We start from the raw sequence: 26,803 nt of genomic DNA on the forward strand, positions 1-26,803 counted from the left end.
ATGAGACGTACAGGATTCGAACCAACAGACTCTCGGTCCAACCGCGATAGTGATTTTTTCTATTTTGAATTTTCATTTCTGGGGTTGTAATGGAGAATGGAGGAGGAGCTGGAAAAATATGAGTTAGATTGTTTAATCATTATCGGTCCAATTGAGATTCTTGTAGAAGCATAGAATTTTGACTCCTATATATTTGGGTACTTTTTGTGTTCTTTGTTAATTGAATGCTAACTGTATTTACTGTTTGCTTAAATTAGTTGTGTGTTTTTTCTTTCCTTTAGATATACTATTTTGCTTCGGTTATTTTGAGAAGTGTTATTTTACTTCGCGGGTTATGAGTATCATAACTAAGACTACTACTAACACTTATCAAGCTCGTAAAATTAAAAAAAAAATTCAATATTTGATGAAAATTAGTGTCTTGATTAATTTTAACCTAGAAGTAATGAGATTAGTAAATGATCTCGATTGAGAACTGCAATTTCAAATAGAGTTTATCCACGCAAATATGTAATTATAAATTATGTTAAATTGATAGTAATATATTGTTGTTCTTGCCTGATTATAGCCGAACTATAGTTCGTCCCCGAGCAATGGTAGGCCGAGCTTGTCCTTAGGCTGTAGTGTTCCACCACCGACCAGCGGAGCCAAAAAGGAGAGGGGGGAAGTACCTGCAAAAGTACTCCGACGCTCAAGTCAGTTTAGAAGAGTTTTTTTTAGAAAGTAAAGGGTCAGAAAAGTCTACCTTTACTGATTCTTTTGATTGCTTTTTATATCCAAGATACCGTAACGGTTCATATTCCTTAACGTGTCTTTTAAGGCGTAACCGATGTAACTGATCATAAGGTTAATTAATGCCATAAACTCGGCATAAAGGATTTGTCGGTTATCAAGGCGTCGCCGAGTTATAACTCGTAACCGACGTATAACGGTCGTATCACAGCCCCCAAATTTAGCCTGGACGTAGATAGGGCAGGTTGAGCTTTGAGATTTGATTTGACCGAGTTATAGCTCGGCGTAAGGAGCCCCCAGTTCAAGATGACATATCAAGTAGTGTGCATTTATTATAGCATAGTAAAAGTTACCTGAACAGTTAATGATGATGCCTGTCTTTTCAATGCAGGTGCAAGTTCCAAAGTTACTTTGATGCCATTGAAAGTGGGTTTGAACGGACGGTTAAGATTACAACTTGGGAAATGAAAACGTTTTTTTTTTTTAATCAATAGATATGAAGTGATGTTGAGTTACTTACGTGTGAGAGCTTTAGTCTCTTTGTCTTCTGAAGACGGTTTTTAAACTATGAGCAAAAGAGGTTAGAATTTTCTGTTCTCTCTCTCCTCTTCATTTCTTCTTTTTTTCTTCTGATGAGTGAGATGGGTGATCTGAAAGTGAAGATACTGCCTAAGGTAGAAGATGATGGGTCCTACGGTTGGGTTGGTGATGATGTAAAAATTAGGGCTTCTCTGTTCTTTGATGAAGAAAGTGTTAGAGCGATATCATTAGAAAAAGTAACGAGGCCCGGTTTTCACATCGAACTGATTCCGTGTAACCGTACGGATAGGGTTTATCACAGAGCAAAGGATTTTGAAAGCTTTTATTTGTATAGTTGTATCCTTGAGGAGTTGTTTGTGAAATTACCGTTTTCAAAGTTTGAATGTAATATTTTGAAGCAGATGAACTGTGCTCCATCCCAGGTTCATCCTAACGGATGGGCTTTTGTAAAATGCTTTGAGGTATTAATGGAGTTCCTGGGCATTGAACCTGAGGTAGAGCTTTTTTTCTCACTGTTTCAAGCAAAAGCTGTTTGGAAGGGTGTCTGGGTAAACTTGAACAGTACACCTGGGTTCGCTGTTTTTAAATTATACAAATCCTCTTTCAAGGATTTTAAAGAGATGTTCTTTAAGGTGAGGTCTGTGGAGAAGGAGTTCCCGTTCTATTTGGACGAGAATCTCGGCGAACAGTTTCCTCTTTTCTGGTGTTGCCATCCTAATCATATTTTGGGCCCTGAATTAATTTCGCCGAGGAATGAGTGTATTATCAATTTTTTAATGGAAATGGTTGATTTGGGCGGTTTGATATCCGTCTCTAACTTGTTGCCTTGGGAAGAAAGTAGGGCTTCGGTGTTGGAATATTTGGGTAAGGATTTATTGATCGTATGGTCTGTGGTACATTCTGATTGCTAAGTGTTTCATTTTCTTGTTTTCAGGTGGCAGATATCCGGGGGTTTCGGCGTCGAGTATGAGGGCTCGATTTAAGTTAAAAAATTTTGAAGGTTCTTCCTCTAATCCGGAGAAAGTGGAGGGGGAAGCTGAGGTGAATCAACCGATTCCGAGGAAGAAAGGTATCGTTTTCAAGAAGAGAAAGTCTGAAAACCTAGAGGAGGGGAAGAAGATGGTTGAACTTGACGAATTGGCAAATTTCATCGTGAAGCAAGAGAAGCTTCACTCGTTTGAAGAAGAGGGTGATGGTTCGTCATTGTGGGACAAAAATTTCCCTTTTAATGTGGTGGCGGACGAAGTTGTGCAGTCTGCTTCTGATGTTACTCGGATTGATGAGGTGGGAGATCTTGGAATAGACCAATTCATGCAGGTCCGTTGTGTTTTAAAGCATATATACTCTCTCTCTTTTTTTTTTGAAGCAATTTTGTTCTGCAATGACGCAGGTTTTGGGCTTTCGACTTGCTAGCATTGGTCGGAGCCAAGAAAAGAGGCATAGAAAAATGTTGCAGTGTTCATCTGAGAGTACCGAGTTAAAAGGTCAGCTTGAGATGAAAGAGAGTATGCTTGCCGAACTTGAGAAGGAGTTAGCTGCTGTAAAAGAAAAATTGAAAGTTGAGAAAGAGGAACATGAAAGTGTTTCCGAGGCTTTGGAAAAGAAGAAGAGTGAGCTGAGTTCTATGGGTGAAAAAATTGTCGAGGTTACGATGAAAATGAAGCAAATGGAATCTAGTCGGCAGTCTGATGTTTTAGATGCTTTTGCAGAAGGTTTTGAGCGTGCGGTAATTCAGGCTAAGTTTTTGTTTCCTGGCAGTGACTTTACTGCCATGGATCCGAGTAAGGTAGTTCGGAATAATGAGTTAGTTGATGATGAAGATGAAGCTGAAGAGGGTGACGATAATTTGGCTGGCTAAGATATTAGGCTGTATTTTGGGTTATTTGTGTGAAAGTGGAATTATGTTATTCCTGTAAGAATTTTGTTTGTTTTTTGTTTGGTGACTGACGTACAGTTGTTTTGGCCGCTATGGCTTTGATGTTGATTAATTTTGTTATCTGATATATCTGTTTAGGATTTGTTAATCCTGATTTTATTTGTTCCCGTCTGAGGGTCTGATTAATTTGCGCATGAGTTATCTATGCGACTTAACGTTTGGCCGACGATGTATAGATGTGTGTATTGTCGGTTTGTAATGAGAGACAATGTATATAAGATGTATAGAATAGGTATGCTAAAACAAATTTTATTTAGTGCAGTACCTTTACAATTGAGATAGGTAAGCTAGCCTCGTTAAAACCTTCTTGAGCAAAACCATATAGGAAAAATCTCAAGTTAGGAAAAAGAGTACTAGCATGCTGCATCTTGTTAGCTGTAGTATTTCTTTAATGAAGTAACATTCCAGGTGTTAGGAAGTGTTGTTCCGTCTAATTCCTCTAGTTGGTAGGCGCCTCTGCCGACCACTTGGCGTACTCTATAAGGTCCGTCCCATGTTGCGGCAAGCTTACCATGGGTAGGTGGCTTGCGGGCTGTTTCAGTTTTGCGTAACACCAAATCTCCTTGGCAGAATGACCTAGGTCTGACGGTCTTGTTATGACGTTGAGCTATTCGTTGCTGCAGTGCTTTCTGCTGAATTGTTGCTATTGCTCGGATTTCTTCAACCAAGTCTAGCTCGGCTCGGCGAGCTTCATCATGAGCTTCATGTTGTGTTCTTAATGAGTTTTGTGATACTTCAACCGGAATCATTGCATCGGAACCATACACCAAACGAAATGGTGTTTCCTTTGTTGTTGAGTGCACCGAGGTGTTGTATCCCCATAAGATTTCTGGAACGAGCTCGGCCCAAAGGCCTTTAGCGTTGTCGAGTTTTTTCCTTAGAGCTTGGAGAAGGACCTTGTTGGTAGCTTCTGCTAAGCCATTTGATTGAGGATGTTCCACTGAGGAAAAATGTTGTTTCACTTTTAAGTTCTGCAAAAAAGTCTGAAAATTATGGTCTATGAACTGCCGACCATTGTCAGTCACAATGTGTTGTGGTATACCAAATCTGCAGATTATATGTTGCCACACAAATGATATCATTTGTGCCGATGTAATTCTGGCTAGAGGTTGAGCTTCAATCCATTTAGAAAAGTAATCGATTGCGACCACTAAAAACTTTACCTGTCTTGGTGCCGTGGGGAAAGGTCCGAGGATATCAATTCCCCATTTATGAAATGGCCAGCTTACCGTTGACTGGTGTAATTCTTCGGCTGGAATGTTAAGTATTGGGGCGTGCTTCTGGCAGTGTTCACAAGTGCGAACTTTTTTCTGGCTGTCTTCCCATATGGTCGGCCAGTAAAAACCTGCCCGGAGAATTTTACGTGCTAAACTCCTGGCGCCTGAATGTATTCCACAGATGCCCTCGTGAACTTCGGCTAGGGCAATTTCAGCCTCGGCTCTGTTTAAGCATTTTAGTAATGGTCGAGAATAACCTCGCCTGTATAATTCGTCATTCAGCAATATAAAAAATGATGCTTGTCTTTTAAACTTTTTAATGTCTTTTACTTCTAGCGGGAGTGTTGCATTTTTGAGATATTGAATGTATGGCCTTTGCCAAGAATCGTCGGGTTGTATGTTGCCGATCATATTTATGCTCGGCTCCTGTAAAGTTGACTGCAAAAGTGAAGCATTATGTGACTGACTAGTAGCTAATTTAGATAGTATATCTGCTCTGTGATTTTGATCTCTTTCTATGTGGGTAATTTCGATTTTCGAAAAACGAGTAATCAATTTATTAACAACTTCAAGATATCTTAGCAGAATAGGGTCTTTTGTTTGAAAATGCTGATTTACTTGTTGAACCACTAATAAGGAATCACAATAAACGTGTAAGTTATTGACTTGCAATTCGATTGCTAACCTGAGCCCTGCAATGAGGGCTTCGTATTCGGCCTGGTTGTTACTGGCTTTGAAGGAAAATCGGAGAGAATGTTCAAATATCACTCCCTCGGGGTTTTCCAAGAGTATTCCTGCACCAGCTCCTTGTGGGTTTGATGCTCCATCAACGAATAGCACCCACTTATCTCCATCCTCGTTCTGGGTGGGTCCTGTAAATTCAGCAATAAAATCAGCTAAATATTGTGACTTTATAGATGTCCGAGGTTGGTAACAGATGTCGAACTCCGAGAGTTCGATGGACCATTTGATTAATCGTCCGGCAAGCTCGGGTCTGGCGAGTATTTGGCGTAATGGTTGAGACGTCCTAACATTGATCGTGTGACTCTGAAAATAAGGACGAAGCCTTCTTGCTGAAAAAACAAGGGCGTAAGCTAGTTTCTCCAACTTCGGATATCGAAGCTCGGCGTTCTGGAGTGATTTGCTCACAAAATAGACTGGCTGTTGAGTCTTATTATTTTCTGCAACAAGGACAGCACTAACTGATATATCAGTGATAGACAAATATAAATATAAGGGTTCACCGTCTTTGGGCTTTTGTAAAACAGGTGGTTTAGAAAGGAATTTTTTGAAATTTTGAAATGCCAGTTCACAGTTTTCATCCCAGTGAAAAGCTGTGTTTTTTCGTAAACAGTGAAAAAAATTCGCTGATTTAGATGCTAAACAAGGTAAGAATCTAGACAGTGCTGCTAGTCGTCCTGTTAATCTCTGCACTTCCTTTATGTTTGTGGGGCTGCTCATATCTAGAATGGCCTGACATTTCTCTGGGTTGGCCTCGATTCCTCGGTTGGTCAGAATGAAACCGAGGAATTTCCCACCGTTAACACCAAAGGCACATTTTTCTGGATTAAGTCTCATGTTGTAAAGTCGGATCTGACCGAATATCTCTGTAAGGTCGTCGACATGACTTTCCCCGGTTTTTGTCTTGGCCACCATGTCATCAACATAGACTTCTAGGTTTCTGCCGATCTGTTGGTTGAAGACTTTGTTCATTAGCCGCTGGTATGTGGCTCCTGCATTCTTTAAGCCAAAAGGCATGACATTATAGCAATAGTTACCATATTCGGTTATAAAAGCAGTTTTTTCTTGATCCGATGGATGCATAAAGATCTGGTTGTATCCAGAGTATGCATCCATAAAACTTAATGTACCATAACCGCAAGAGTTATCTACTAAGGTATCAATTGAAGGTAAAGGATATGCGTCCTTTGGACATGCTTTATTTAAGTCTGTGAAATCAACACACATACGCCATTTACCGTTATGTTTCTTTACCATTACGATGTTGGCTAGCCAGGTTGTGAATCTGATTTCTCGTATGAAATTTGCATCAATTAGCTTTTTAGCCTCGTCCATGGATGCCAATCTCTTTTCTGTGCCGAGGTTTCTTTTTTTCTGTGCTACTGGTCGGGCTGCCGGGTTGATGGCGAGCTTATGTGTAATGACTGAAGGGCTAATTTCTGGCATATCGCCTGACGTCCAGGCGAATAGGTCGGCGTTCTGTCGTAGGAAGTTGATGAGCTTGTTTTTCGCATCGCCTTTGATGGATGTGCCGATAAATGTAAATTTGGTTGGATCATCTGTCAGAGTGAGCTTAATCAGTTCTTCATTGGGTAGAGGGCGATCTTGAAAGTCGGCCCGGAGATCTAGTTCGGTAAGCATCGGTTGCTCTGCGCCTATGGAGTTTACACGTCTGTCATTATTTCTTTTGATGGGTTTTAGGCTAGTGTTGTAACAGTGCCGAGCATCTTGTAAGTCGCCGTGGACTATGGCCACGGTATTATCCTGCAGGGGAAACTTGATACAGAGATGAACAGTAGATACAATTGCGGCAAACCTGTTTAAAAAGGGTCGCCCTAAAATAAGGTTGTAAGGACTGACACTGTCGACCACCAAATATTGAATGTCTTGTGTTCTAGATGCAGGCTGTTCTCCCAATGTGGTTTGTAACCATACTGAACCCATAACCGGGACTCGCTCTCCTGAGAAGCCGACCAAGTCCCCTACAGATGGTTGCAAAATGTTAGTACTTAATTTCATTTTTTCAAATGTAGTGAAGAATAAAACGTCAGCACTGCTGCCTGGATCCAGCAGTACTTTCCGAACTATTAAATCGCCCAGCTGGATAGAGATGACAACAGGATCATCGAGATTTGTGTCTTGAGCATGATAATCAGTCTGGGAGAACGTTATCTCAGGTGGCCTTTGTGTCGGCTGAGAATTATTGGCCGTATCCGTCAGGGCGAGCATTGCTCTGTATGTGCGTTTACGTGCAGAGCTTGTGCATCCTCCTCCGGCATAGCCCCCAGAGATGCAATTGATTATGCCCCTGGGTTGGGCAGGAACTTTCTCTTTATCCTTCGATGGAGTTGCTACCGAGGATGGATCCGCGGCAGAAGTGGATCTCTTTTGCATGTGACCTGCAATGAATTTATCAAGGTGCCCCTGTCTTGCCAATCGTTCAAGGAGATCTTTAGCGATCACACATTCATCGGTTGTATGACCGAATTTCTGATGAAATGAACAATACTTGGATTTATCAACATTTTTTGGCTCTGGATAACTCCCGGCTTTCCGTGGAGGTTTGATCAGCTTAGAATTTAATATCTCCTTGATGATGTCGTCCCGCTTGGTGTTGAACTGCGTATATGACTCATATCGAGGTACTGGTTTGAAGCTTTTTCTAGTTTCGCGGGGCTTCTCGTCGTCTTTGGTGATTGCCGACTTTTCTGTTTTCCGAGCTTGACGGAGTTCTTCGATGTCTATTTGTCCTTTAGCCTTTTCGCGGAACTCGGCCAGGGTTTTTGGTTTAGCTACCGCGATAGCTTCCTGGAATTTCCCTGGACGGAGCCCACTCTTGATAGCATGCAGATGGACTTCAGGATGGAGATCAGGGATCCTCATTGCTATCTTCGTGAAACGGGTGATGTAGTCCTTTAGGCTTTCTTGAGGGCCTTGTTTAACAGTTGTCAGATAGTCCGAGTCATGTAGGTAAATAGCGGATGCTGCAAAATGGTCCTCAAATTGCTTCGCCAGTTCTTGAAATCGGGAAATAGAATCTGCAGGCAAAGAGCAAAACCAGTCAAGTGCAGGACCATCTAAGAAAGAAGGAAAACATCGGCAGAGAATAGGATCAGATGCACCATTAACGATCATAATTGATCGGAACTTCTTGATGTGTTGCTTTGGGTCTCCCAATCCATCATAAGGAGTCAATGTTGTTGGTAGAGTAAATTGCCTAGGCAACTGGAAATTCATGATGTCCGCCGTGAATGGCCCTGTGGAATTGTCAAGCTCGTCTTTATCTGTTTCGGCTCTTTTTTCGCTGTCGTGCAGACCGCCGCCTTCCTCGTCCTGAGGTGTCTCCGACACATGTGTGCGATGCTCCTCGCCATTATTTCGTGCGTCATGATTGTTACCATGCTCAATGCGGGCGTTGACTAACTGCTCGATTTGTTGTTGCATGCGTTGATTCTCGTTTCTCATGTGCTCATTAGCCTCGGCCATGCGCTGATTCGCTTGTTGAAGTTCGGTCACCATACGGAGGAGCTCCGATGGGGTGGGAGGAGGTGCGTCAGCCATCGTCGAGGTATTAGGGCCTGAAATAGAGGGACTTCAAGTTTCGGGCCCCACGGTGGGCGCCAAATGTTCTTGCTTGATTATAGCCGAACTATAGTTCGTCCCCGAGCAATGGTAGGCCGAGCTTGTCCTTAGGCTGTAGTGTTCCACCACCGACCAGCGGAGCCAAAAAGGAGAGGGGGGAAGTACCTGCAAAAGTACTCCGACGCTCAAGTCAGTTTAGAAGAGTTTTTTTTAGAAAGTAAAGGGTCAGAAAAGTCTACCTTTACCGATTCTTTTGATTGCTTTTTATATCCAAGATACCGTAACGGTTCATATTCCTTAACGTGTCTTTTAAGGCGTAACCGATGTAACTGATCATAAGGTTAATTAATGCCATAAACTCGGCATAAAGGATTTGTCGGTTATCAAGGCGTCGCCGAGTTATAACTCGTAACCGACGTATAACGGTCGTATCAATTGTGATTCATGCTGAACTTTTTTTTAGCTCGGTGACATGTTATAATTTGAAGCAATGCACAACAATTCTACATGCAAATAACTGAAAATCATCGTCACTTGCATTTATATAATTTGATGAGTATCAAAGTAATTTATACCTATATTATACCCATTAACTATATATAAAAGAATCACATACAGATTAGAATAAATATGTTCTCCCTTTTTAATTAGAATTTAATTTCGATATACATTATCCATAGAAAAAATATTTTATACGTGTATTTAATTATGCAATGTTATATTAATATAAATAACTATATATTACACTAATAACATAAATAGTTATTAAAAAAAATAAATATAATTATATAATTATGTAAAATATTTCAGATTACACTACCAATTAATCAAAATTAAACTCTTTGAATTATTTAAACTTCATGTATGTGTTTCTGCCATTGAACAACAAAGCAATGTGTGTTTGTTGATAGAGTAACACGAAGATAGAAGTCATGTTGCGAAATTCTTAGACGCAAAAATGTGACTCTAAGTCTATAACCGCCAAGCTTGACCCGTTGACTCTGAGGAGAAGAGAATTTGCCTTTCTTCTCACTCAGAATTAACCAAGTCAATTTGGACCAACTCCTGGGGTCTTCATAATAAAGTGTCTTCTCAAAGTGGCTACCTTTTTAAGGAAATATGGCATCTTTTATATCTATCTATCTCAAGTTTGTTTTCAACTTTTTTTTATTTTATTATAGCATGTATATTGTGCAATATATATAATACATGTACATAAAATTATTTTCTCTATGTACGTTAATACATGCATTTACAATGATAATAATACATCATCATCATCATCATATTAAATTCTTTTTTTTCTCTCCCTTCTTTTCTTTTACTTCCTCCATTTCATTTTACTTCCTCCATTTTATATTAAGTGTCTTTTTCTAATTATGGACAAGTATTAAGACAATTATTGTGTTTTTCTAATAATAGAGAATATAATAGGTAAAAATTAATTAATAATTTTTTGAAATTAAAAAGCTACACTTAATTTGCAACAAAATTAAAAATAAAAAATTACTTAGAGAAATTTCAATGAAATATTTTTTGAGTATTACTCTTAATACTTACAAAAAGAAACTGATCTGAAATTGAAATTTATATTGAAATTAATCTAAAATATATATTTTGCAACTTTAAGGGTTTTTACATATGAAACAAGGACATTGCTTTTGAGGTATACAATTGCTTTAAAATCTATTTATAAGGTGTTCTGTTTTGTTAGACTCAATTTTTGAGATTGTTTTCATGCTTTCCCTTCTATCATCCACCATGACCATCCAATTCTAAACAATCTCTACCTCAAAAACAAACCTTCTACAATTTCTACTTCTACTCCTTCTTAAAAACAATCATCTTTTCTAAAATAGTTCTCTATACCTCCTACAATATCTCAAAAAATATTGATGGTTATCAGTGGCTAAGAGAAGGGGGGTTAAATCTTGGCCTGCTTTTTTTTTGGCTTCCAAACTTGAATTCTGTTGATACACTTAAAGAAGAATAATGGAGAAAACCTAGCTGTCTTTTAATGTGGTAGGAGCTAAAACTGAGTTACATGCAAAGTGTAGTATAATGAAGTGTAGTAAAGTAGTAGAAACAGGAGATACTTTTGTTTTGTCTCCTGAAGTGTAGAACCAGAGCAGAGAAGAGAAAGAGGAATAACACACCGATGTATCTTAGTTCAGTTACTTAGTGCAATGTAGCTTACATCCAGTCTCTATCACAACAATGATAGAATTTCACTATCTTTTAACATATTACAATTACCAATTCTCCCTAGGATCTACCCAATCCTATCTGGGACTCACCCTAACTTTTAATAGCAAAGTGCTAACCTAACTTGTAAGGGAATCCCCTCAAGATCATGACAATAAAACAGAAATACATTCAAAGAATTTCTGAGATAACTATGACTTTTTTTTCCAAGTTTAACTCTGTCTTTTTTCATTCATTGGTTTTTATTCCGAGGGTTACCTGAAACTTGATTTGGGCCTGAATGTGAGGTCTAGATCCCTTAGTATGGCAATGTCCGACCTCTTTAATGTCAAGGTACCGCCTGTCCGAGTTCCTCGTGAGGAGGTTGGGGATGGTACCTGTAAGAGAATCCGATGCTTAAGTTAGCAAGGGATTTAACCAGGGTTTTAGTATATTAGAACGTGAGTTATACCTGGGGGATGCCAGTGTATTTATAGTAGAGTTTGATGACCACCTTTGAAGTAGTTCCATCTTTTCTGATGGATAAGCGTTCTTTTTATCTTGGGAGTTTGTTGGGATATACCTTTTAGATGAGGTAGATATAACAGGAGAGATTTGAGGAGGCAGTTGTCCGAACTCCTTAAAGAGGTCGGGTTTATAGTGAGTTCCACCTTTACTAGTGGGCCTTTTGTGTTATTGGGCCTGGCTTTTATCTATTGGTCCAGGGTATGAACAGTGTCCCTGTTTGAGTCCGGATCCTTTTATGGGTCGGGCTCGAGCATTCTGTGGCTTTCTTTGTGGACGTCGGTCTTAAGCTTATCGAGTTACCCGATGTGTTCAAAAATTTGAACGTTAATGGTATTTTAATGTGGCATGGCAGCTGCTCCTTCGAATCTACGCACGTTTAAAGAGGAGAAAAGGAGCTGCTTTTGACCCATTGTTCTTTATAAAGGGTCTTTTCAGCTCTTCTTTTCTTTTTCCACTATTTCTTTGAAGAATTGCCTTAGTTTTTCCTCACAAAAGCTTCCTTGTGTTCTTTTGATCACTCCTATTTCCTCTAAGATTTATTTTCTTAGTTCTTGAAGAATTTGCTACTTTCGGCGTGACGATCATTCGTGTTTGTGCTGTTATAGGCGTGTTCTTCCTTTTTCACAGTCTTCTTTGATGTTGGTTCCATTTTCCCTTTTTTTGAGTCCTCACTTCCTGTTTGTCTGGGATTGCTTGTTGTTTCTGTTGAGCTTTTATCCCCATTGTGCTTGTTGTCTCTCCTTCTTTGAAAAAAATTTGCTTTTGACTCTCTTGCAGGCTTGATGCTTTGAGGATGCTTTAGTGGAGTATGGAAAATATCTTTTTTGTATTTTTGCACGATTGTGAGCCTTTTCCTTTGTTGACTGTTGACTATATATCTGTGTTGTCCCTAATGGTGTCACTTTGACGTAATGTTGAATGGGAAGTGGCACCATTTGATTTCTGTGTAGAAAAAATTTGAAAAGAGTAGTTTTCTTCTGTTTTCTGTTGACTCACCTAACCTGTTCCAACTTCTTGTAGTAACGGCCCTTTTTATTTTTACGTTTGTAGGTATAACATTTATGGCTTGCCGCGTTATTTTGAACATGTTGACTAAGGTTCCCCTATGCTCTTCGGATTTGGGTAGATAGTACTGTTCTGAGTTGTGTCCCAGTGACCGATAAAGAGTACTGTGATGAGTTCTGTAGGCACCATAGTATATGTGAAAATAGGGAGGATGAGAGAAGCTATGTGTTAGAACCGCCCGACTCTGAGGAGAGAGTGTGCTTTCCCCCTTTAGTGGAGTCCAAACAGTCTTTCTTTTATGCCTATTATTATTTTTTCACTAGGCTAGGTGTCCGATTTCCTTTTACAAATTTTGAGATGGAGGTGTTGCGGTCTTCTAACCTTCCCACTTCCCAGTTACACCCAAACTCTTGGCTTTTATGAAAATGTTCCAGCTCTTATGTTGGGAGTTGGATGTCCGACCTACCTTGAACGTCTTTTTCTATCTCTTTGTTGTAACCAAACCTTACAGTTCTACCAAGAAGTCAGGTTGGATATCTTTTCGAGCTGTTCAAGGTTGGAAGACTTTTTCTATTTTCGACGATTATTTTCATGATTTTAAAAATCACTTTTTTTAAGGTCCGAGGTGCTGTGGGTGTCCGACCTTTATTTTTTCCCGAGAACCAGGAACCCCCCCTTTCCCCTATACTGGCAAGATACCCCCAATATCATTCGGCGTGACCTGGCTGACTTAGATGACTTAAAAAGGGGTATTGTAGATTTTATTTTGGATACGTAGGGTGAAGCTCCCCATTTAGACACGAAAAGATATCTGGGAGATCCTAACCTTTTGAAGTCGGACCTCAGTAGTTCTCTTCCCTTCGCTTATTGAATTCTGTGTATTTTACAATTATTGTTGCTAACTATGTCCTGTTTTGTTTTGCAGAAAGTATGGCTCCGAAATCAGCTATGAAATACCTTCGGAATACCAAAAAAACCGGGACAGGGTCACAAAAAGAGGTTGGGGTAGGATCCTCTGTCTGATCTTCCCTGAGAAATAAATCGGGGTTGGGTCCCTATGGCCCGCAGGTTATTATCCCGACTCCCCTCTCCCGACTTATCCTTTTAGACCCCTCTTCTCCATCTCCATTGAACCCCCTTCAAAAAACAAAAGGTGGATGATGAGGAGAGCATCTATTCAAACTGCTTTGATGCCCTAACTTGGGGTGAGAAGAACGTGCTTCCTTACCATCACCTAGGCACGGACGATGTTGCTATCCAGAATCACCTGCAGCATTTGCCCTGTGGAGGGCTTCGAACAGTTGGGGTGTGTGCAACCCTAGCTAAAGAGGTGAGAGGCTCTCCTATACAGCCACGACTAGTGCTTTGGTGGCTGCCCGGACTGATGTAAAGAGGCTGGACGAGCTGAAGAAGGACCTGGAGCAGGAGCGGGAGACTTTGAAGTCCGACCTTGAAAGAGCTCGGGAGAGAGCCACCAAGTCGAAAGCTACCGCTGATTTGGCCGAGGAGAAAGCCAAGAAGTTCCAGGAGAGCTACACTTGTGTGTTTGGGGAGAGAATGGCATTGAAGGAGGAGTTGGAGAAGCTGAAGGTGCAGTTTGCTGAGTCCCAGGAGTTGGCCACCCTAGGTATGTACGAAATGTTTGACAATTTAGAGGCTCAGGTCAAGGTTTTGGCTCTCGACCTTGACCTTTCACTCTTTACTGTTGATAACAATGTGGTGGACAGGAAGATAGTCCCTGCACCTAAGTCGGACAGTGAGGAGGAGACCCCTGCGGATTCGAAGGCTTCGGCACCTCAGGTCGGACAGACCTCCATCTCGGGACCTAAGCTTGGGGAGCCCATCATGGAGACCTTTCCTCCAGATTCTGTTATCGTGGTGGCCGAGCCAGTTTCCGTGCATCCTCCTTCCCCTCCTAAAGACGACATAACTGGCGAGGCTCTCAATCCTCTTATGGGCGAGAAATCTTGAGCTTTTCTTGATCCTTTTATTATTTTTTATTTTTCTGAATAGCCCAACCTATGGGCTTATAACATTTTACTTGTGTAATTGTTTGTAGTTTTCTAAACACTTTACCTTTCTGTTTAGTTGTTTTCTACAACTTTTATTAAGCAATGTTCAAAAACTTTATCCCAGTTGCAAAGCACCTTTTTGTTGAATATTTGTAGGAAGGTACAATTTGTTTTTACTCTTGAATCTTAACAACTTTGGTATTTTATTAATTTCCTTATCTAGGCCCAACTTTGAGTAATCGGTCTTTATTAAGTTATTTTTACAAATCTGTTTTTTATCTGACCTGTTTGAGGTCTCTTTGTACGAGTTATTTGTATAACTTCTTATATTAATTTGTACCTCGTCGCTTCATCTTACCGACAACTTTAGGTCGACCAATGATTTTTGCAGTTTATCGAGCTTAAATTAATACGTTTGAGATAGGAAACTTCTAAAAAAGAAATAGATCAAGAATTTTTATTAATGTTTAAGAAATTCCTTTACAGAGCTATTTACTAAAGGCTTGAGTGCCCTTAGCTCTTGTATTGGTGCCTCATTAAAAAATCCTTACTATTGGGAAAAAGAGTGCACCTAGGTACAAGGCTTTTAGATATAATATCTTTTTAGGTTACAGGCATGCCAGAACCTCGGGAGCACCTGCTCTTGGAGGTCGGACACCTTGTAGGAACCTTTACCTAGGACCTCTACTATCTTATATGGTCCTTTCCAATTTGCAGCTAGCTTTTCTTCTCCTGACTTCTGTGATCTGATGTCATTTTGGATTAGGACGAGGTCGTTAGTAGTGAAGTTTCTCTTGATCACCCTTTGATTATATCTTAGAGTCATCCTTTGCTTCAGAGCTTTCTTTCTAATCCAAGCTCTTTCTCGGACTTCATGGAGGAGGTCAAGTTCTTCTTTTTGAGCCTGGGTGTTAGCTCTTTCATTGTAGAATATGACCCTTGGTGATTCTTCAGCTACTTCTATGGGGATCATTGCTTCCATCCCATAAGTAAGTCGGAAGGGTGATTCTCCCGTTATGGAATGTGGAGTGATCCGATATACCCACAAAACTTGAGGAAGCTCGTCAGCCAAGCCCCCTTTGCATCTTATTTCTTATAGTTGGCGTTTTAACCCGGCTAATACGACTTTGTTGGCAGCTTCAGCCTGTCCATTAGCCTGTGGGTGCTCTACCGATGTGAATTATTGTTTTATCTTTAGGTCAGCCACCAAGTTCTTAAAGGTTGAGTCTGTAAATTGAGTTTTATTGTCCGTGGTGATGGAGCGGGGGACTCTAAACCTTGTGACAATGTTCTTGTACAAGAATTTTTTACTTCTTTGAGCGGTAATTGTTGTTAAGGGATCTGCCTCAATCCATTTAGTGAAATATTTGATTCCTACTATGAGGTATTTGACTTGTCCTGGTGCTTGTGGAAAGGGCCCGAGTAGGTCGAGGCCCCATTTCGTAAATGGCCATAGTGAAGTAACACTGATGAGTTTTTCAGGAGGCGCTACATGGAAGTTAGCATGTTTCTGACAAGGTGGACATGCTTTAACAAACTCGGTGGCCTTCTTCTGTAAGGTCGGCCAGAAGAGGCCAGCTCGGACCGGGCTCCTAGGTGGTTTTCACATATGCTACTGCGTACGTCTTCTAAGACTTCCTTTGTGCTGGAGGTCGGGACGCATTTTAAGAGGGGTGTTGAAATCTCCTTTTTGTATACGATATTGTGGACCAGTGTATAGTTTTGTGCTTCTTTTACGAGCCTTTTGGAATCCTTTTCATCTTTGGGGAGTACGTCGAACTTGAGGTAGTTGATTATAAAGGTCATCCATCTTAGATGTTGGTGGGATATGGTCCATACTTCCTCTTCCTTGGATATAGATGGTGATTGCAAAGTCTCTTCAATGTGACTTCTATTGTTGTTTGTACTTCCTATTGAATGAAAACCACCCTAATTTATGGTTTCTGTTTTAATTCGTAAGTTTTATAATCTGAGTGTCAGCGTTCTAGGATTGCCTCTGACTTTTTTGGGACCTTATATCTTATGTATGCGGCACCTTTACCATGCTGAGAACTAGCGGTGGGCATGGTTTGGATTTTTATAAATCCAAACTGGATCCACTTCAGAACCAATTTTATGGTTCATGAAACCAAACCAGAACTGGATTGAAGAGAGAAATCGGTTCTAAACCAGTTTGAAAAAACAAAAATTGGTTTTAAACCAGTTTTAGAATTTAAATTTGGTTTTACTTACAAACCAGTTTTAAATCCATTTTTTTAAAAATCCAAATCTAAAATCCGATTTTTTTTATAAAATCCAGTTTTAAAACCAGTTTCTTCAACCAAAAATCCAATTTTAAAACTAGTTTTTAAGAATTCAATTTTCAAACCAGATATTTTAACAAAAGAATCCACTTTTAAAACCAGCTTTTAGAAATTCAGTTTTCAAACCATAAATTTTTTTAAAAGTAAAATTAATACTAAAGTCATTTTAAAGTGTAGAGGTTCATTACAACTAGAATTTGGTTCTTTTATAAATCTAATGAAAATAGCTAATCTATATAACATTTAATCATTCTCAAAACATCAAAAGAATACCACCAAAAAATCTCTCTAAAACAACAACCATAAAGTATCAAAAGATGCCAAGTTGCCAAAAAAATCATCAAACAACCACAACCTTCGAGGAAAATATATCTGCAAATAACAAAATATACCTTTGTCATTTTAAAACAAATCTTTGAATGAAAGTATTAAACTAAATGAGAATATTAAGCATACCTAGTCATCATCAAAATTATCAATTGATGCCGCCATAGAACAAGCACCATCATTAAAGGAAAATATATCTGCCAAGGGAATCAAATTAATTATCAAGTCTATATTCAACAACTTTTAATTAGTAACTAATACCTAAATTCTAAAATAGAAAGATGAAAAAAACAAAAATAAAATAAAATGAGAAGAAATATGAAAAAATTCTATACCTTGATCAACTTTTTGAATAACTTCACCATCGTCATCTAAAGCAGAGAAAAGATCTTCCTTAAGCCAATCTCCTATGCAGACTAAGGCCTCTACCATTCTAGGTATTAATGAACTGCAGTATGGATCGAGGACTCTTCTTCTAGTACTAAATGCAGACTCCAAAGCTACTGTAGAAACAGGTATAGCCAATACCTAAGGAGCCATATTTCCAAGAATTGAAAATCGGGTTGAGTTGACTTCCACCAGTTTAGTATATCGAACTTATGGGAGTATGGCTCGCATTCTTCTTGTAAATATCTATCAAGTTCAGATCTTGTATTTGTTCTATGACCGGTTGCCTGCAGAAAAAAGCCTATGCCATGAATATCGGTATTAATGTTATTGGTTTGAACATCTTGCGTATCAGCTTCACTTGCTTCCTCAGAACTTTGGTATTGCTGATAAAGTAACTTTATGCACTTGGACAACTTCGACTTCAATTCACCTCCTTTTTCTTCTCCAAATAAGTAATCCAAGAAATAATTGACATACTCAATCTTTTACATTGGATTATGTGCGATAGCAATCAATAATAACATATTCACCAAATCAGGATTGCCCCAATACTTCTCATACTTAACCCTCATCCTTTCTGCAATTGACATAGTACTAAAATCAACAGAATCACAAGAATGATGAATAAATCGTCCAATTGCAAATACTTTCTTTATATACATATCACTGGTAACATATAAGGTACCAGAAACACATATAGTGACATCACTGAACACTCACAAAAATGGTATAATGAACTCAGCATACTCCCAGTCTGAATCAGAAGGAACACCTCTCCCGTTTCCTCCATTCATCTCTCCTATATAGGTATTATCTTTCAAAGCAAGCAACTCAAATGCTTTGCGATGCTTCAAAGCTACCTCTAACATTTGATAGGCAGAGTTCTACCTAGTATCAACATCCATGCAAGGCAAGCCTTTATATTGGATTTTTTTCTAGTTCAACACACTTTTAAAACCTACTAGCTCTAGATGGAGAAGATCTAACATATTTTACTGCACTACGAATCCTCAAGACTGATTCATCAATCTCTTTCAACCTTTCTTTTATAATTAAGTTTATAATATGTGCACAACACCTCATATGAATAAATTCACCATTCAAAATAATGCTATTCTAAGAATTCAATCGCTGCTTTAGATATTTAATTGCAACATCATTAGACGAGGCCTTATCAACTGTCACACTAAATACCCGATTCAAATTCAAATTATTTAAACAAGACTCAATTGTTGCTCCTATAACCTCTCCTAAATGACTTGTCACTTGACAAAAATTAAGTATTTTTTATGTAATTTCCAATCTAAATCAACAAAGTATGCTGTCAAACTCATATAAATAAAATTTTGAATTGAAGTCCAAGTGTCAGTGGTTAGACATACTCTACCACAATTTTCCGAGAGAAAATCTTGCAACTTCATCTTCTCTTCAGCATAAAGAGCTCCAATGTCACATGCTAATATAGTCCGTGAAGGAACTTTGAATATTGCTTGTAGGGCATGCACAAATTTTTGGAATTTTGGGCCTTCAACGAAGCAAAATGATAGCTCTTCCCCAATAAAAATTTTCACAAGTTCCCTTCGAGCCTCCTCTTGGTCAAATTTGGAAGCACTGGGTGAATTTAAAACACCACGCTCATCTATAGTCGGTGTGGTCGTTGTTTTTCTTCTTTTGTTCGAATCATTATTAGGATTTTGCTTGCATCTTCTCAAATGACCACCCATTGAGCTGGTTCCATTCCCATATTGTATTAAACTACCACAATATTTGCATTTAGCCTTCTTCTCGGTAGCATTCTCTACATCAAAATGATTTCAGACAGCTGACCGATTCTTACAAACACCTGATGGTGGAGAAAATGGTTGAGTGCTAGCAGGCATCCCTGTTGCTTCAATATTACTATTTTCAATCATCTTGCTCTGCATATAAAGCAATGTGTACATAACTCAAAATTTGGTGCCAAACATGCTAAAATTAACACAAACTAATCCAAAGAAATAGCAGCCAATAAAACTTCAGTATGATTCATAAACTAATCTATGTTCATATATCTCGCAAAGAAAACACAGTCCAAAGATTATGAAATTAAAACTTCATATTAAGAATGATTTCAACATGATTCATAAACTATACACAATCCAAAGAGAGACAAATAACTAATTGTACCAACTTAGTGTCTTGCATTTTATGAAAATAACATAATATTTGCAAAGAGATATATGAACATGGATTATGAGACTATTTCATATAAATTTAAACAGTCTAAGCAAAAACAGTACCCATTCCTTAGAAAGTTACTAACATGAACCCATGTTATGAAGATAGACCTAAGAACAATTTTCAATGCATCGAACCATTTCAATCCAACTAAATCGTTTCGAAAAATGTTAAAATACAAATTTATGGTGTGAGATATATATTTGGATTGTCTTTTATTGTACAATGCAAATTTAACCTTAATAATTTTTTGAAATTCTAAAATTATACTGTTAGAAAAATTGAGAATACAAGAAAGAGTTTTAAGAATAGAACTGACTTAACTTGTGTATATATGAGAGAAGAATGACAAGCTTGGAATTGGAAAGAAGAGAGACATTGATTTGTATTGCATGAATAAATTTCAGAGACTACTACTCTAATCAACTATGACTAGACTTAACTAACTTTTCAAAACAGAATTGCTTTTCTCACCAAAACAAAAAATCGAAAGCTTAGAATACAAGTTACTGATAAATTAACTCATTCTAAACCCTATTTTAGTATTTTTTTTTTACATTATCAATAAAGAAAGAAACATTTCTTGAGATATACAAATCAGGAAAAAAATAAATGATAATTCTAGCTACTCATTGCAATAGGTCTTTTTTTGTTAAGTTAAACACGAATCAAGCAATAATTAGGCCAAAATTAAAAAAAATATTGAATTATCAGCAACAAACTTAGAAACACTAAGCAAATTTTGAGAAATTTGAAGTACTAGCGTAATAGATTATTCAATTTGAAAGATAAGTTAGTTTTCAAATCATGCAAAATTGAAGAGCCTGGATTAAAAATTTGTATACCTTAATTATTATCTATGCAAAGCTGCTCATTTTTAATTTGATTTTCAGTAGCTTATACAAAATTAGAAGGGACATCAACAATGACATAATGAGAAGCTTCTAAATTTGGAATTCATGGATCGAGTAATGTAGGTGCTACAAGAAGGAAAAAGACAGGCAATTCTGCATCTGCTCGGCTGCATGATAACGTAGTTTTTCTTTCTCTTTTTCTTTTCTATTTATTTTCTTTTTTTCTATTTTTTTGGAGGGAAAAATCATGATGTAGTTCAGACATCTTTGCCATTGCTTTCCCCTAATATTACTCGGCAAGATTAAAATTGATGGGTTATCATTCAGGAAATATATAAACAACGGTAATCCAAGAAACCTAGATTCATAAAAAATTAAAGTGGACAAGATATTTAGAAAAAGCTTTAATTTCTTTGGGAAACATAAGATGAATGAATAACAATAACAAAATCATATCTTGTTCCTAAATATAAAAACATAATCACAATCAACGCAGATTAATAGTTGGACAAAAAACTAAGTATGAAAATCAATTAATCAAAATGCAATTCAAACTCAAGAATTCCAGCAGCAATATCTCAATAGGATTAAACAATCTTAGCTTAGTTTCTCATCAATACATCCCAGTTCCAGCAACAATTTCAGCAATTTTGCAATAAAGTAGTAAACTTTCACACAAGCAAACAATGTTCAAACTATCTCAGCCCAGTTTCTCATCAAAACAGCAATTCCATCATAAACCTAACAATCTAAAAAAATTCATCCTAACCTAACCACCTATAATCAACTAACAGCAACAAATCTATCTAAGCTAATCACAACTAGAAAATGAATTAATACATACAGATTTACAGACAGATTTAGTCTTTATTACAGACAGATTTTTTGTTACCGACGAAATTACTGACAGATTTTGTCCCTCTGTAAAAGTCCCGTCGAAAATTATTTACCGACGGATTTTTTTCTGTTGGAAAATTACCAACAGATTTTTACCAGTTACCAACGGATTTTTCCTCTGTAAATTCTCCATCCATTTCCCGAAGACGACGGATTTTCCGTCTGTAATTAAAGACAGATTTTCAGACAGATTTTTTGTCTGTAATTACAGACAAATTTTTCGACAGATTTTTTGTCTGTAATTTGAACCTTGAAAAATCATCTCACACTCTGATTACAGACAAAAAATCCGTCTGTAAATCCGTCAGTAAGGTAAAATAGAATTTTTTTATTTTATCAATTACAAAATAAACTTGTTTTCTTACAAAATAAATATAAATTTAATACAAATTTTTATCTAATTTGTATTCGAATATTTATATTTCAAAAAATAAACAAATTTATCGTATTATCAAACTAAAAGAAAAGTACTATAAACAAGCAAGTCAATATAATTCAAAACATAAACAAAGTGTATTGATCATCAACTATAATTCTTAGTATATTGTTCAACCATACTAAAACTATAAGCTATATTCTTCAGTATCATCTTCATCCTCATTATCATCATAGTTCTTTAGTGCATTCATGATGTGTCGTGCCAGTGCCAGCATTTTCCATTCCTGAGGGCTTATATGCACATCTCGACATTCATGATCTTCTAGTTGTCCATCTCTTTGGAGGATCAAATATGGTACAGTACTCTTATCAAAACTCCTGACTCTTTCATCAATCACATTGATTATGGATTTCACACTTGATTCCCCATCATTCAGTAAATTTATAATATGCTCCTTATACTGAGAGTGATGATGCTTTAGGTTTGCTATGCCATTATCAACCACTTTGTCCATCGAATTCTGCAAATTATTCGTCGGAATGCAAAATAACCAAACAGGTAAGGAAAGAAAAAAAGAAGCCAAAATAGAATAGATTAAACGATTAATTTCCTTTGAATTTTGAAAGTACTCACTTGTTTCTTTTCCAGTATAGTTACTCTCTTCTTCAAAATATAAACTTCTTGAAATTTACACTCAGCTCAATCTGCTTTGATAGATCAATCTGCAGAGCATCATTAAACTCTTTCACTTTAACACAATCGGAGGTGAGCTCCTCTGTCCTATATAGAAGAAGATTGCATGAAGTTATGAAAAAAGTATATATATTTGGGTGTAAACCAAGTCCTACATATATAAAAAACATAACCGATTCAAACTGAAAAAGAATAAAACAACTTTTTTTCAGGGACTATTTTCAAGTTACTACTCACACAAAAGACCATTCTTCAGTAAGAGATCTGATCTAATTAAATAACCTCCCATTATATAAATTAAAAAAAATGTATAGAGATTTATATATGCAGCTATGCAGGCTATTAAGAGATCTGATAATGTATTATTATTGTAGCAAGAAATTAAAAGTGATGAATAAGATATCTATATACCCTAGTTTGTATTATTCAATTTTAATTACATCAATCTAGTTTGTATTTTAATGAAGAATTAGCACCCAGAGTCTATAAATGTGTATTTTGCACTCAGAGCAAAGTTAGACCTAAGATTTTGAGATTAATTGGACAGAAAAGTCAATCTTTGCTGAAGTTCAACAGCCTTGATTGATCTAGCATATTGACTTATTTGGATAAGCTTTGGTTCAATGTCTATGTTCTAGGGTTGTACATTTAAAATCCAAAATGTGGTTAATCGGTTAAAAATTCCTAAATAGTATTTCCAATTGCAAGCTGTTTTCAATCTTCTCCAATTTAAATTGAAGAAAATCCCAAATAATTATAAATATTTAAGTCTTGTACCTGTGCTGTACTCATGAGGTTGGAGCTGCTTGGCCCGGGCCTTATCAACCAACTCCTTCCACTTTCTTGATAATGTATAGATGTCAACCTACAACATACATCAAATATAACCCTTGACAACCAAAGCTTCATCATATATTAAAAGGGAAAACTTCAACAAGCTCAAAATTAGCGTATCAAAAACCTTATTAGCATCCTGAAGCACTAGAGTAATCAGTCCGCCTTCAGTAGCAACAGCAACTGCAATATTGATGTTGCTATTATAGGTAAAGCTATTACCATCTCTATAACTAGAGTTAACAACAGGGTGTTTAACCAGAGCAAGTGATGTAGGCTTGGCAAGCAATGCTGTCATAGCAACTCCCTTTGACTTGATCTGGAAGTCTAGACACTCAGACTAACAGTTAAATTAACAAAGTGGCATTATATTATGTATTTGACCAGAATAAAATTCCAAAAGAATCAATGTGATATTCATGTAGCATCAAGCATTACTACAATATGGACTTCAGTAAAATAGATACATCAATCATGTATCTACTCAAACAAATTAGTAATGCATTAGCAAACTAAGCCAACAAAGAAAAGATATATATATATATATATATTTTTTTTTTTTGATTTTTGAATTTTTTGTAAAATTCAATGAAAATGAGAATACCGAAATCAAGATACCAAATTCTCAAAGTGACAGATATTTTAGAATGGAGGAAAATGATGGAAAGCACGAGGCATACATGCTATGACTGATAAACCACTATTTTATGGTTTATCTTGTACTCAATTGAGTGATTTTTATCAACTCTTTATTCACTTATTCATATAATTTGCATGTTTTATATTTTTCTTCCTGATTCTTTGCTATGATTGAAAACATGCTTCTTTGGCTTTTATTTCCTTTTATTTAATCCTCTCTTATTACCATTGGATGCCTTGATATGTGTGTTAAGTGATTTCAGGAATTACAGGGCAGGAATGGCTTAGAGGATGGAAAGGAAGCATGCAAAAGTGGAAGGAATACAAGAAGTTGAAGGAACTGCAAAGCTGTCAGCCTGACCCTCTCGCACTAAAACGATCATAACATGAGCTACAGAGATCCAAATGATGCGGTTCCACTTGCGTTGGAAAGCTAACGTCTGGGGCTTCGATTTGATATATAATTTGCCATAATGACCGTAGATAAGTGACGCGAATGCGCACTCCACGCGGACGCATCGCATCTGCGAATCTCATTCCACGCAAACGCGTGAATGACGCGTCCGCGTCACTTTGCCGCGACCTGTACGGACCAGATTTCACAATCAACGATTTCTGGGCTGTTTCTAACCCAGTTTTTGGTCCAGAAAATACAGATTAGAGGCTATAAAGTGGGAAAATGCATCCATTCATAATTATGCTTTCATAATTTATAATTTTTAGTTTTAGATGTAGTTTTTAGAGAGGGAGGTTCTTTCCTCTCTCTTAGGATTTAGGATTAGGATTCCTCTTAAAGGATTTAGGATTTATTATTATTTCAACTTACAATCTCTTCTGAGCTCCAGGTTCAATATTCCTTTATTTTGACCTCTCTTCTACTTTGAGATACTTTAATGCTTTTATTTATGTTTGATTTATGTTGCCCAATTGGCTTATGAATATTTTCCATGTTAGATTTGACTGCTTTGAATGAATGTTATTTTAGGTATTCCAGATATTTATGATTATTATTTAGCTTTTTATATTATTGGCTTTAATTGAATAACTGGAAGCTCTTGAGTTATCAACTATTCATGATTGATTGTTATGTCGGCTAATTAACTGGAATTCCACTAACTCTAGTCTTTCCTTAGGAGTTGGCTAGGACTTGGGAATTCTAACCAATTAGTTCACTTGACTTTCCCTTGCTTACGCAAAGGTTAACTAAGTGGGATTAACTTCCATTCTCATAGGAGTAACTAGGATAGGACTTCCGAATTTTCATATCTTGCCAAGAGTTTATTTTATAGTTAATTATTTATTTTATTTGTCCTTTAATTTACTTGTTTCCCACTTTCAAAACTCCGATTTACAAAACCCATAACCAATAATAAGAACATACCTCCCTGCAATTCCTTGAGAAGACGACTCGAGGTTTGAATACTCGGTTATCAATTTTAAAAGGGTTTGTTACTTGTGACAACCAAAACGTTTGTACGAAGGGATTTTCTGTTGGTTTAGAATCTATACTCATAACACGACTATATTTCTACAAATTCTTTACTAGCAAAAATCCCAACGTCAAAATGGTGCTGTTTGCCGGGGAATTGCAAACGTGTGCCTTATTATTAGTTATTGTAAATATTTTTCTTTTACTTGTTTAATTGTTCTTTCTCTTCCCTCTTATTTCTGATAGCTACTATGAATTCTCACCCCTCTCGCTTTGAGTTTGGTTCTAACTTTGTTGCAAGGAATGGAAGCTATAACAGGACTATGCATCAAGGTCTAAGCAATCAAAGATGGATGGAGCCACAAGGATCTGATCACCCCTTTGGGCAACAACATCATCCTAGATATCATGGACAAAGACCATTCTACAATGCATATCCAACTAATAGATTTGGTAGACCGCCTTGTAGCTCCCAACAAGCCCCACCCTATGCTTAGAGACCATCCTTTCAACACAACCTCAACCCACCACACTCACAAGCTTCTTTTCACCATCCGCCACCACATGATCCGTATCCACCCCAACGCCAATCCAACTACTCCCAAGAACCACCACACCCTATGTACCATGTTCATATCCATTAAGCCAAGAATCATAGGTTCGCCTCGAAGAATCAGTAAAACAATTTAATGCAACCCTTCATCAACTGGATCAAGCAATTAATCAATTATCTTCCAGACGTTCAGACACTCAACTGACCCCCATGGCTTCATGTGGAGAATCTAATGAAGAATGTATTGTGAAGAAGACACAAGAAACTCCAGTGAACAGCATAGAGCATAACTTCGTACTGGAACAAGTAGAGGACGCTGTCATTGTAGAAGAAGAAGAGTTGGTTGAAGATTTAGGAGATGCTGAACCTCCACGGGAACACAGAGTCATGGAAAACTCCGTCAAGGATGTTACAATTGACACTACAGAGGATGTTGCAAAGCCTCCAATGCAGATATCTTATGAAGAACTGGACGGAATAACCCAAGACACAAGTTTCCTTGATGATGATAATCACAAGTCGAGTTCTCTTAGCAATGAACTTGCATTCGCAAGTGAATTCTTTGAGACAGAAGAATCTTCCCCAAGTGAATACGAAGATGATGCAGAGGTCGACTTTTCTCAACCTTCAATTTATGACTCCAGTGACGAGGAAGATATCAGTGACTTTGATCAAGACATGGTTGAAGTGGAAGAAATTTGCCAAGAAGTGAAGGAATTCACAGAAGATCACAAGGGAGTAGAGCTTGCAGAGCCACTAGAAACACCTATCCCAAGGCCATTACCACCCAACACAGACTTCAAGTGGGTAA

General features: G+C 37.5%; 1 protein-coding gene across 1 annotated transcript; it reads right to left on the reverse strand.

Moving 5' to 3' along the window:
• Positions 1-3,579: 3,579 nt before the first annotated feature.
• On the reverse strand, positions 3,580-8,727 carry LOC107468851 (uncharacterized). The gene is made up of 2 exons (XM_052255538.1): positions 6,187-8,727; positions 3,580-6,114 (listed from the first exon to the last, which is right to left on the reverse strand). Exons 1-2 carry the CDS (start codon positions 8,725-8,727, stop codon positions 3,580-3,582), a joined length of 5,076 nt encoding a protein of 1,691 aa, XP_052111498.1.
• Positions 8,728-26,803: the final 18,076 nt, after the last annotated feature.

This window comes from Arachis duranensis, chromosome 10 (assembly GCF_000817695.3).
Source record: "Arachis duranensis cultivar V14167 chromosome 10, aradu.V14167.gnm2.J7QH, whole genome shotgun sequence".
NCBI lineage: Eukaryota > Viridiplantae > Streptophyta > Magnoliopsida > Fabales > Fabaceae > Arachis > Arachis duranensis.